The sequence below is a fragment of the Neltuma alba genome, unplaced genomic scaffold, assembly GCF_004799145.2.
Source record: "Neltuma alba isolate B1F8T4 unplaced genomic scaffold, ASM479914v2 tig00011133_pilon, whole genome shotgun sequence".
Lineage (NCBI taxonomy): Eukaryota > Viridiplantae > Streptophyta > Magnoliopsida > Fabales > Fabaceae > Neltuma > Neltuma alba.
The window spans coordinates 10,025-23,353 of record NW_021635869.1 but is presented as its reverse complement, the minus strand read 5'-3'; the positions used below and the strand labels follow the sequence as shown (position 1 = coordinate 23,353).

Genomic DNA, 13,329 nt, shown 5'->3' with positions numbered 1-13,329 from the left:
TTCGACTGTCTAGTTCAATTAAATTATTTTGTGTGGTTTGAATTTTGCTATTATACAATCTCCAATGGGATGAAACATCTGGGTTTTCATCTGTCTGCCCTTAAAGATGGTAATGAGATAATCGGGATATCCCTTGAACTTGCCCTTTTTAAGGACAAGAATTTATAGCCTGTCTAGTTGAAAGATAAATTCCATATCCCTTGGTTCAGTAAAAAGTCATGCCAAGAGATGTTACTGTTTCAAGTTCAGATCTGTCTCCGACTGTGAATAGATATATTTGACGTATAGGTAAGGAATTAAAATGATAATTACAACTCACTGAATGATAGGAGCTCTTATCACTTAAATAAGTGATTGGGGGTTCAAATCTCAGCTCTTGTGTATAGAGTAACTTTTAGACTCATAAAATACTTGTTGTATTGTTAATGAAATGAAGTAACTTAAGGAGAAAAAAATGGATAATTTAATATAGATGGCGGAGAAGGTTGATGAGTATAATAGAAGAAAAGTAGAAGTGAGCGTCGGAGATGGTGTCGTTGTTAGAGGTCAGATTAGCTTACCAAACGCGATGCAACCTCGTATGATTTCTTGCCTTTATTGAAGATCAATCCTGAACGCACACATACAACCGAAGACATCAAGTTATGTCCATAAACCTTAGAGAGACAACATTGTCTTCTCCCTCCCCCTCCTCTCACCAAAAATAAATCTTAATCATATCCGTCATAATTCCATCACTGCTTAATAAATCTGATTGAATTGATCAAATAAGGAACTCGCACTTGATTTTTGAATACACTTTATTGGTAACCGTTGGGATGTCTGAAGGTGTTATTTGATTTGGCGATGCATCTGAACCGAAATGGGTGAAAATCTGTATCCTGTCCTATGGGTATAGACTTTAACTATAGAGTTGAATGCAACTTATGACATTGAGCGTTCAAGCTCTATGCAACATGAGCTTTGGCCACTAGGTCCTATTGATCCGAAGAAGGCAAAGTTTCCATGTTGTTTAGTTTGGACACCACTTCCTGTTGTCCCGTGGCTGGCACCCTTCATTGGTCATGTTGGCCTTTGGTGCTCCTGCAAGATACTTACAACTTGATCGGAGACAGGTGTTATTTCTCATATTTTCTTTCCCTATCTTACTGCCCTGTATTTTCCTTTGATGTTGTTCACATGAACGCAAGCGTGACGTGCATAAAAATATGCATGATTCCATAAATATTGGTTTGTGAGAGAGGAGATACCTGAGCTAACTGCAACAAGTATGATAATTTTGTACTTCCTGGGAATGATTTGTATTTGGAACTAGAGGGCTCGGTAACGTTAATCCATCGAGCAAATTCCCTTTAGAGCAAGGGCTTTACAATGAGATGATAAATTTACTTAGCTTGAAAGGATTAAAAACTCGATGCCTATCATTTCCTCTTATATTTAACAAGGAGTCCAAAATTGTTAGAAGCAGATCAATCTGTTATCTCAGGTTACTGATATAACCCTTTCTTGAGGGGTTAGATGCCATAACCAGCTAATATAAATAATAAAAATTTTAATTGATTTAATAACATTAATCCACATATTGATATTAGATTTTCTGTACTTGATCCTCAATTTCAAATCAGTAGATTTGGGTCATCTTACTTTTGGCAATCACAAGCTATCAGGCCACGGATATGTTGTTACTTGTTACCCTTATTACCTTAGATTACCCTCGCCTATTTTAGCCTTTTAGGTATTTTCCTGGTGCAGTGATTCCAATTTGCTTTTTTTTGGGGGGGGGGGGGGGGGGGAGTAAAACTGTCCGGGGTTATATCGTTTCTCCCTTCCCTGCACTCAATATTAACTGTTTGGAGGTGTCAACTTTTATCTGACAAGCTTCTTGTGCAATCTGAGATGCTACAGCCTTTTCCCCTGCAGCTGCATTCATTTGTCGCAAATTGTTTTAATCGCCTCTCTTATGATGGATCATTGAGTTGGAACATGGTAAATATATGAGCCTTAATGCTATTCAAGGGCCACTGGGTCGACCTCTGCTCATTTGCAAGGTCTTCCTTGCCTTTCTTGGTGGCTGTTTCCTTGAGTGTTTTCATGGTTGGCTGGCCCTTCTTACTAGGGCTGCTCTTCTTTTCTCTCCTCTTGATGGGGTATGGTTTCTTTTGGGGCCTTACGTTGTCAAAAAATCTATTTGAGTGCTGGTTACAGTTTTGAATTGAATACTTATGGTGCCTGATACATTTTGATGTGGAATGAATTTACAGCGACAAAATAACGATGTAGGAACAATATTGTAGAGGAGCGAAGTGAATAAGTGGCGTTTCCGTTCCTTATCCCTACAAGGTATTATGTTGTTCTGTTGCATACACACCGTTATTGGTCAAGCTATTTCTTTAAGCTTATCAATCAGATGACTGTTGCCATGGGGAAACTACATTCTTTGATGTTGTAGGTTTTCCTAATTATAAGATTTGTTATGAAATTATATGAATTTAAATTTTTTATCAATACTAAATAAGTAATCGAAGTCTTGTTGATGGGATGCTTCTCTTTGACCTATCAAAAGGGCTAGTTGCTTGAATTAGTTTTAATAAGCACGGAGAGCTTGCTAGCATTGATGATATGTAGAGCAAGAACTTAATTAACTAGCACATGAGCAGTGCAAGAGTCATCAGCAAAAGGACTTCCTGGCTTTCCATAGCTTGCAAGTTATAACATGGTATGCCAAAAGTTGTCCTCCAAACCTGAGCTCAGGCGTGGAGTTAGATTTGCCAATAACCACTCCTGTAAGGGACTGGTAGATTAAGATTTACCAAACATATTAAGATAAAGAATTCTCTTTCTATCTACCTTTCTTGAAACCCCTTTTATCCATGCCAATTGCCAAACATGAAGTAGGAACCTGCGCTACTTTCTTGATCTTTAATGTCTTTGAATTTTCAATATACATTTTTTTATTACTTCCCACCAAAGAAAAACAAAAGCCTCTCCAAAATGGTGGCCCACGTCGTATATCTGTCTCGGAGCCGTGAATCCGACAGGGAGTTCTATAGCGCCATTCGTCCAAGAACAACTTAATTAGTGCATGATTTACTCCCGCGGCCAAAAGTTGTAGTTGAATTCAGTGACGGAACTTTGTATCTTTTCCTCGGAGCTCTGGATATAACATATCTCTCGATTTTTTTTTTGGAAAAAAAGAAGACTGTACAAATATTTACTTATGGCCACTCCTATAATAATTAATGTAGACGTGTTACAAAGCTAGCATGCCAATGAATCAATCGCCCATACCGACACACGCCGGCACGCGGACGTTTTGCTGGCACTGGTTTTGTTCCTACCTTTTTCTATCCCTAATAAATAATTAAATAATTTCGTTCCCACCGTTATGCAATAAAGAAGCACCAATTCTTCACAATTTCTGAAGAATCTCCAGATTTGGTATGATGGGTAACGGCCATGAATGATCCGTTGTTCCGCGATTGATCTCGCAGCAACATCATTCTTGTTGTCAAGCTTCAACGTTGGCGTCGAAAATAAAACTCGGAAACAGAGTGGTGACGTCCCTAGGAAACGAAGAACAATTATATTCAGTAGTTTGAAAGGAGTTCTGGAACTCACTCTACCTCATTTTCTATTACCAAAAATAATAATAATAAACATAGGAGATGAACTTCAAAAAGGAATCTTTCCAAGAAGGGGAATTCAAAAATGTAATAATAAACTATTCTTCCGGTTCTAAATATAAGACCCTTATACACCTTGTATAAGGGTCTTATATTTATGACCGAAGGAGTATTAACAGGGCATAATCGCATAAAGTTCGTACTTAAGGTATGGAAGTGTCATGTTCCTCAAAAGAGATGGATTTCGAGTCACAAAATCTTTCCATTCTTCTTTACTAATTCTACCATCGTTGTCCATATCAGCATCGGCAAAAGTCTGCTGGGAAGAAGAAGATCCTATGAACAAACTACCCCATTGAAACCATATTTTCACATGTGAAACAAAGCTGACCTTGTCAACAATTGCTTCAAGATAATCATCTGACAGATTCATGTCAGATTCCATCAAGATGGCTATAACCATTTGCTTGACCTGAAACCATGTAAAATGTAAGTCCAAGACTAGGAAATGATCAGCAGAAATAAATTAAACACTAGGCATTTTAACAATTGCAAATAATCGAAGCAACTCACAACACTCACTTCTTCTCGTTCAATATACCCAGTTTGCCTCAGATCGTATAGCCTAAATGCAACTGCAAAAGATAATCAGAGAACGGAGATAAGGTAAAGAAAAGTTGGGGTTCCGTTTCATGAAGCAAATAGGTTAAAAGCATACAATCAATTTTCTCTTCTGCTGGGGCGTAAGGATGAAAAACATTGAGTGCATGGACAAATTCCTCAAACTCGATAACACCATTTCTCTTTTCGTCAAAAAGATCAAATACCTTCGGGCCAAAAAGAAGAAGATCAAAAACCTGAAGGAGCAAAATAATTTTAACAACACTAGTATACTTAAGACATTATGAATGAACAGAGCATGTATTATTGGATGCAATGACAAAAAAAGGCATCAGAAAAGTTTTGGTGCATGCACATGAGCACAGATTTCAACCACCTGATTGTTCCTTTTGCTGGCTGCAAGGATTCCACCATATAAATTTCTAAAAGAAAACAAGTGCTGACCATGCATCACTAAAGCGGGTTGACATATTTCCAGCATTTAGCCAGCAATAATCAGTGAAGCTGGAACCTTTTATGTAAAACTTACAGCTCAACATGAAGCAAGGAAAATACATTAAAGAAGAAAAAGTTAAAGCAGCTATAAATGCTACTTGAACTTGCTTATTTTTCCATGCATACTGTCGGCTAAAACGGATCACAGTTGATCAATTGTAATCTGCCCGCAAAACAAATTTCATTTCTTATAGGAGTTAGGAATTAGGGTGAAGAAAATGCCAGGGCTGAAAAGTGAAAAGTATAAGAATTGCTCACTCGATCCAGGAAAAGATTTTCTCCCTGTGGGGTATGAAATATTGCCAGCTGAAGCTCCTCCTACAATAGAACAAATATAATTAGTATCGCAGCCACTCCACATATAGATAGAATACAGTCCTCAGTATAAATGTTTACTGTATTCTGATTCCTCATTCAACATTCTATTGCTATTGGATCCTAATAATATATATGGAGATATATATAGTATATCAATAGTGATAAGTACAGTGTTAATATGCCCTTTTAACTGCAAATTTTTTTATTTTTAATGGGGTGAGAGGGGAGCATATTCAAACCTTGCCAATTCATAAAACTAAGCAGGTTTTATAGATACTAATACTTCATCTCTGCGTATTGCCAAAAAAATCACTCTATCAAGCATTAGGCATCATATGCTTCAACTAGTTAAATCTAAGATATAACTCAAACAATTTTTCTGCACACATTAATGATGAAATGAAATACTCCATGGTTATGTTCTCCCAACCAACTAAGCAGACTGAATAAGAATCACCAAAATACACAAACTTCAAAGGAGGGTACCAACATACGGTCCATTAATTATTAACCAAGGCAACAAGGGAGTTGTCTGGAAAGAGTTGGAAATCTGTCCCTCTCTCACAAAGACAAAAATGGGCAGAATCACACAAACTCAACCCAAGAAGAAACATCCAGTATTCAGATCCCTAATACTGGGGAAGTAGAGAGAAAGAGCAGAAGCAGTAAACACTGGTATTAGAACACATAGAATCCATCAATATCCATTCCATTCGACAGATCAATTTACCTTGTGAATGAAGCCATCATCAATTATTGAGCTACTTATTTTCTTAAACAGCCCAAACAATGCCCCCACTTCATTAACTGTAACTGCATATTTTCAGAAGCAAAATTAATCAACAATCAATTAAATCTATAATTTACTACACACAAGGGGCACAAGAGGAACCTGATATATAATAGAATACAAGTTTAATTGCTCAAAAGTATACATAAAAGAAAGAAAAAGAAAAGGCGAATTCACCCCATCTTTAAGAATTAAACTCTGAGGAACTGAAATAATCAAACTTGGAACTTTTTATCCCCTCTTGATGCCAATCTGAGTTCATATGGGACAGAGGACCAGAGATTAGGCCATTCTTATGGAGGGGAAGATTTCAATTAAACAGCAAAAGTAGCATCTTCTGAAAAGAGTATATTTTAAGTGTGCAGGGTAGCTTATTATCTTTAACTATCTGATTGGAGAAGAAGAGTCTTGAACCCCATCACTAGGTACATCATGCGAGAAAGGAAAAACGATGCAGGTTGAATGTCGAAGCCAGCAGCACACCGTACATTCTTTAACATTTTTTTCCAGTAATAAAAAGGATAGAGACAGAGTGATTAACCACCAACTGTTAATTTACACATCAAGCCTAAAATATTGTCCACATAAACAACATGGTTTTAAAATATAAAAGGAATTTGCACTCTTGCTCTGAAAAGTAATAAGTAAAACGGTTCCATAATGAGTATAAAAATACAATAAACATTAAAAATTAAGAAAATTGATTCTCTCTCTTTCCTCACAACAAATGGGATCATCCAGGAAGCACGGGTGGTCTGTTTACACTTTTTAACATTCCCCGTAATTTAATAATAGTTTGAAGATAGTTAACGCTAGAATCCTTTTATTCTTGCATGCATACCGCTTTCGAAAAGAAAGACGCGAAGAAGAAGTAGGTCAGAGATAGATGAAATATAAGACGACGGCCAACACGGGGACTTCTGACGGAATGTAATGAATTCGAGTTGTAAATTTATGAAGTACCAGACAAGGATCCTTCACCCTTCGCCTCATGCCCTCATCATCCAATTCAACCCCATGACTTAAAGTCAACTATTCATTATTTATCAACCGGCCATGACCAGATCCCAAAAAGAAGTGCAGAACAACCAACAAAACAGCCGGAGAAAATGTAAAACCACCAATAAAGCTATCGAGCAGCTTAGTTGAATTATTGGAAGAACAAAGGAATTACATCTGGTTTCGCCAGCCAGCCGTGTCAGATCTTTGGCACCGTATCGACATATCTGGACGCGTCGACGAGAACTGAAACATTCGGTCATAGTGAATATCAAAGCCCTGATGATATCTATGTATGGTAGGAATGCATCATAGATTCGATCTCGCACAGTCAAGAAGCCCGGCCTCTGTTCAATCACAAATATGGTGCAGTAAGTAATGCGATACATAAAATTAAAGAAATAAAAACCATCGGTTGAGACAGTTCGTCTTCGCTTACGGAAGAATCCATGTGCGTCTTTTGAGCTCATTAGAATCTCTAACCTCCCAGCTTTCACCCCGATCTCTGTAACCCTGTAAATCTCAATGTGTTTCTTAGGTTCTCTCTGTCACAAAGGCTAAGCCTCTTCCTTTTAGTATCGCCCACCCATCGGCTTTATACCGCGTTTTGGCCGTGAAGAGTGTGTCTGATATTCTGCCAGTGCCAATAAGTGACCGAAGCCCAGAGTGATAAGACTAATGACATGTCATGGCCAGGGGGAAGAAGACTAAGGACATGGGATGGGAGAATGTATGTGACAGATCAAATATCCCCTTATCCTTTTTTAAGAAAACTACCAACCAGGGGGGGAAATCACCAACGCATGAGCAAATCTCTTCCAAAACGAGGACGCAGCCAAACCATTTCTTCAGAACACTTTTTCAGGAGGATTTTTAGATTAGTTCATTTAAAATAATTTTGAGCTATATAAGGAGTAAATATACAAGCGGAGTTCGCATGAAAAAGTTTGATTTCATTGAGACCATTTGCCAAAAAGGGAACATCCAAATTTAATGACGTTTAAATATTTTTAAGTTAAGGTGGATAATCCAAGTTCGATGTCGATAGTAAATATATCTTCTACAATAATGCCACTTTATGTTGTTAACAGAGCTTGTGGTGGCGTTTTCCCTTAGCCATTGAGTTTAACGCGTGAATGCGACTTTTGGTTCTCAGAACATGTGCAATGATGAGCGCCGTTATAATAATAAAACTAATCCTTTTGACGCGCGTTTGTTTCTTGAACATTTTAATATTGATTAGTCTTGTATTTTTTTTAATCTCTATTGCCTAAGCTCTTGGCTTGCGCGGATGGTTGTGGAAGCTGGCGCCGGCTTTCCGCTCGTCCGTCGCTATCTGATGGGTGTTTATAATTACATGCACTTCTGGCCTACTTGGGCTTATCTACTACTCCTAATTGTTAATTAGTAGTTGCTAATTTAATTATTAGTATTTATAAATTATACAAATTCTATTTTTTTAATATAAGACGACGTTTGAATTTTATTTTGATTCTAGATATAAGACACTAGTCTATTTTATTTTTTATATTTATTTATTTTTTAAAGATAGTTTTTCTAATAATAGTAATTTTAGACTTTTAGCCAATAAATTTAAGTAGTAAAAATATTTTTAAAAAAATAACACCTATTTATTACAAATATCTAACTTAATTTATTTTTTTATTTATTTAAATTAGTTAATTAATTTTTATATTTAGAACAGATTAAATCCAATTGTACGGGGCTTCCGTGGGGCTGCAAAATGCACCAGTGCACAAAATCCCATATCCACAGTATAATAACAGTTCTTACAGCCTAACTTTACAAGGAGAATTACAATGAGGTCCCAAACAAGAAAAACAATTAAAAAACAAGTCCCAGAGGTTGTCATTCTCACTGGCTTGTTATTATAGACTGTTGAGGTTGTTATTGGGACTTTTCTGTAATTATTTCTCTTCTGTGGGACTTGGTTGTAATTCCCCCAACTTTATACCGGCGCCAATACTCGAGTTGTAGTGCTTTTGGCCAGAAAATGAGCAAGAGTTGTTGAATCGTCAAAAAAAAAAATCAACTGAGATTATGCTCTCTCCGTTTTTTTTTTTTTCCCTTCAATACAACCGAGATTATACTTTATTATTTTTAGTCGATGGAAAATTTCAGCTGCCAACTTTTTTCTTTTTTTTTTTTCATTTTTTGCCTTTTAGAAGCCCTTGCCCATTTATTAACTCATCTAAAAATTCAAACAAGTTTTAGATGAATTTCTAAAAATAAAATGAATGTGAGGATAGTTTTATATTAGGACAATACTTTTATCAAATTCTTTATATTCATTGCATCAAGTTATCCAAGCACACGGTATGTCTTATTTTTGAAATATTATCACTTAATTATAAACACACATAAAAACAAACATAGTTATATGTGGTTGAAGAACTTGGACATAAAAAAAAATTAACCTAAATATTTTCTTTTATTTCATGGATAGATTTAATCAAAATTCTCTATGGTCCGTAATATAAAATGCTGGTTGGAATAAAATTATTGTCCAAAATATAAGATGCTGTTAGGATGATTAATGCAATTTTTTCATTTTCACTCCTACTAAATATAAGCTAGAGAGAAGAGCTATGCGAGATAATAAAAGTGTAATATTTAAAGCCACTTTACGATTTTTTAGGAGTAAAATTGAAAAACTATATCATTTTCCGACAAATTTAGCAACTGAATTTTTATTTCTTAGTATGTGTGAAAAACTAATTACTCCTCCGGTCCTTATTATAAGACCAAATTTGACTTTTTATTTGGTCCTAATTATAAGACCCAATCCATTTTCTCTCTTATATTTATGCATTTTTTTCCAAGATAATCCTTCTAATAATGATAGTTTTAGCCAATATACTTAATTAGCAAGGATATTTTAGGAATAACAATACTTATTTATTATAAATAACCAACTTAACTTACTTCCTTAATCTCCTCAAATAAGTCAATTGGGTCTTATAATTAGGACCGGAGGAGTAACTTTTTACCACCTCTGATCCTTAATATAATACTTAATTGACTAATTTAAGGAGATTTAAAAAGTTAGTTGAGATAATTATCTGTAATGAATAAATATTGTATTTCCTAAAATACCATTACATTGATAGTAATTCCTTAACACATGCAGTTACTATAGGAATTACTTAAGGGCAAACTAAATAAATATTAGAGACAAAATGGATTAAAGTCTTATATTTAAAACCAAATTAAAAGTCGAACTAATTTTTATATTACCTCCAGTCCTAATTATAAGAGCAAGTTAACTAATTTGAGGAAATTAAGGAAAGAAGTTAAGTTAGTTATTTGTAATAAATATGTATTGTCTTTCCTAAAATATCCTTACTAGTTAAGTGTATTGGTTAGAATTATTATTATTAGAAGAATTATATTGAAAAAAATATATAAATATGAGAGACAAAATAGATTAGAGTCTTATATTTAGAACTAAAATAAAAGTCAAATAAGATTTTATATTAAATACTAGAGGTAGTATTAAATACCAAAAGTAGTATATTATAGACTAGAGTGTGCATATTATAGACTGGAGTGTGTATTTACTCTTGAATTACTCTTGATTCTTCTGATTTATAAATAATCTTTAACTTCTGCCCCTGTTCAACGAACGAAGACGAATGCACGATCAGGGAAATTGCACCGCTTCATGATATTTGGTCAAATCATGTCATGGGTGTGAGAAAGAAGTTAAGGTAGTACTCCTCCGGTCCTAATTATAAGACCCAATTGACTTATTTGAGGAGATTAAGAAAGTAAGTTAAGTTGGTTATTTATAATAAATAAGTGTTGTCATTCCTAAAATATCCTTGCTAATTAAGTATATTGGCTAAAACTATCATTATTAGAAGGATTATCTTGGAAAAAAATGCATAAATATAAGAGACAAAATGGATTGGGTCTTATAATTAGGACCAAATAAAAAGTCAAATTGGGTCTTATAATAAGGATCGGAGGAGTATATTATAGACTAGAGTGCTCTGGTCAAAAAGAAAAAAATACTCATCCGGTCTTTAATATAGGACCCAATTGTTGAGTTGGTTTTGGTTATAAATATAAGACCCATTTCTCATATTTATCAATTTTTTCTAAATTACCCCTATGGATACTCCCTTAACCATAATCAAATAGAAGAGGGAGATGGGGTATTAAGAAAGATGATTATGATGTTTTAGGAAAAATGTGTCACTTTTCTTATAATTAACCAACTTACCTAACTTTCTTAATCTAATCAAATTAGTTAAACAGATCTTATATTAAGGATTTGAGGAATATTATAGACTAGAGTGTATATTTACTCTTGAATTACTCTTAGTTCTTTTGATTTATAGATGATCTTTAACTTCTGTCCTCGTTAAATGAATGTAGACGAATACATGACCAAATCATGTCATGATTGGGAAAAAGAAGTCAACTATCCCTTTCTCTGCCCATCTTAGTAGACGGGGCCACAGGGGAGTGGATATTCTCCAAGTTTTCTTATTCCACGCCTCTCTCTTTTTCATTATTAGACCAAATTTTAAGGGTTGAGATTTAATATTTTATTTAATAAAACGTAAAATAAATAAATTTAAAATATTAAAATATAATCTGAAACATTGACAACTTTAATCTGATCTATTTCCGATACTAGACTTTTATTAAAGGAGAATTTATTTTGCAAATACTTATAAATTTTCTTAATTTTTAATTATTATTTATGTATTTTTTCTCTTAATTAAATGTTCCTGTAACTTTACTTTGGTGGGACCGTCATCCTTCGGGTAGAAGCTAACGGATATCACTCATCCCCCTAAAGATGTCAGAATTCAAGACACAAACCTTCCTCTCCTTAACTCATACTATCCCAATTCTTAATACTCCTTCGATCCTTAATATAAGACCCATTTAACTAATTTGATTATATTAAGGAAGTTAGGTAAGTTAGTTAATTATAGGAAAAGTGACACATTTTTCCTAAAACACCATAATCATATTTCTTAATACATTCTCTCCCTCTTCTACTTGATTATGGTTGAGGGAGTATCCATAGGGGTAATTTAGAGAAAATTGATAAATATGAGAAATGGGTCTTATATTTAGGACCAAAATCAACTCAAGAATTGGGTCCTATATTAAAGACCGGAGGAGTATAAGTGATTTGTAATCTATTTCCGCATAAATGCATTAAATCAGCCCATACCGTCCAGATAGAACTTTACCTTTGTTAAAGTTCTGTCTTTATATTTACAATTCATTCCCACATCGGAATCCAGCTTCTGAAAAAAAAGAAAAGGAAAATATATGCCCGATCGGGGCGGTAATGACATTCAAACGTGGATGTGGATTTTTTTTTTTTTAATTTAATGCAACATAGTACGTTAGCAACTAATTAAAAGATAATGCTTAGCATTGGTGAGGATGTGATACTACCCAATGGTCAAAATCAAAGAATAATTCAAGCAGACAATAATCATATAATAGGAGAAACCAACAACCCCCCGCATCATTTCATTCGCACATTCATTAAAAGAAACAAAGAGGCTCATGATCAAGTTGCTCCGAGGTCCTTGTCATCCAGTTCTAATAAATTAGCGACACCTGTATATTTCTTGACTGACTCGCATTGCTTTCCCGTTTGGCTAGCCAAAATGTTGTTTATCCCTCTCGCACCCTTGCAGCACAGTATATGCTTATAAAGCAGTTAAGTGCCGAATGCTCTTTATAACTTCAACCCTTCAAATGATATTATGATATTGGATGGTTCAAATTCAATTTAAATGTTTTTTATATTTTAAATGAGTTTTTTTTACTTTAATGGACACACAATTTAAAATAAAGAAAATTTATAAATGACATTTTTTCTACAAAATAAATTCATAAATAAAAAACACATATTAAATATTTTAGATTTAAATTATTGAAATCAGATTTTAAATGGTTCAAATTTCTTGAGGTCTCCCTTGATCCTGGATTATTTCCTTCCAAACACACTCATTTATTTAAATGAATAAATGAATCAGGCCCAAAAGAGGAATAGATACATAATTTAAAATAAAAAGAATTTATAAATGAAATTTTTTATATAAAATAAATTTATTAATAACAAACATATATTAAATATTTTATATTTAAATTATTAAAATTAGATTTTAAATGGTTCAAATTTCATGAGGTCTCCCTTGATCCTCGATCATTTCCTTCCAAACACGCTCATTTATTTTTTTAAATGAATAAATGAATCAGGCCCAAAAGAGGAAATTGGACTGTTGCTTACTTAAACGACTTGGGCCTGTAGTTCCACACGCTCTCATTACGGGCTCGAGTTTGGGGGCGCGAAAGCGGTTGCAAACTGACGTGTCACAAGGAGAATAACTGCCATCGGAATCGATTCAACGTTACACTACAGTAGCAACCCAGAGGAATCTTTTATATTTCTGTCCTTGCGCTCCGATGATCAATGAACTC

At 34.4% G+C, this 13,329-nt stretch overlaps 1 protein-coding gene and 1 pseudogene across 8 annotated transcripts; one reads left to right on the top strand and one right to left on the bottom strand.

Annotated features, from left to right (window-relative positions):
• The first annotated feature begins 853 nt into the window (after positions 1-853).
• Positions 854-2,211, top strand: LOC114761743 (protein REVERSION-TO-ETHYLENE SENSITIVITY1-like; annotated as a pseudogene).
• A 943-nt stretch (positions 2,212-3,154) lies between these two features.
• Positions 3,155-7,549, bottom strand: LOC114761739 (calcineurin B-like protein 10). 8 transcript variants are annotated; one of them, XM_028951167.1, is made up of 9 exons: positions 7,286-7,542; positions 7,022-7,193; positions 5,788-5,870; positions 4,998-5,057; positions 4,342-4,480; positions 4,197-4,258; positions 4,015-4,095; positions 3,827-3,939; positions 3,155-3,563 (listed from the first exon to the last, which is right to left on the bottom strand). In XM_028951167.1, the coding sequence occupies exons 1-9, from the start codon at positions 7,295-7,297 to the stop codon at positions 3,509-3,511; spliced, it is 777 nt and encodes a 258-aa protein (XP_028807000.1). In that variant the 5' UTR covers positions 7,298-7,542; the 3' UTR covers positions 3,155-3,508. The 8 variants fall into 8 exon arrangements, with proteins under 8 accessions (XP_028807000.1, XP_028807001.1, XP_028807002.1 ...); XM_028951168.1 differs by having other exon boundaries at positions 4,206-4,258; positions 7,286-7,536; XM_028951169.1 differs by having other exon boundaries at positions 4,206-4,258; positions 4,342-4,450; positions 7,286-7,531.
• Between the last annotated feature and the right edge of the window lie 5,780 nt (positions 7,550-13,329).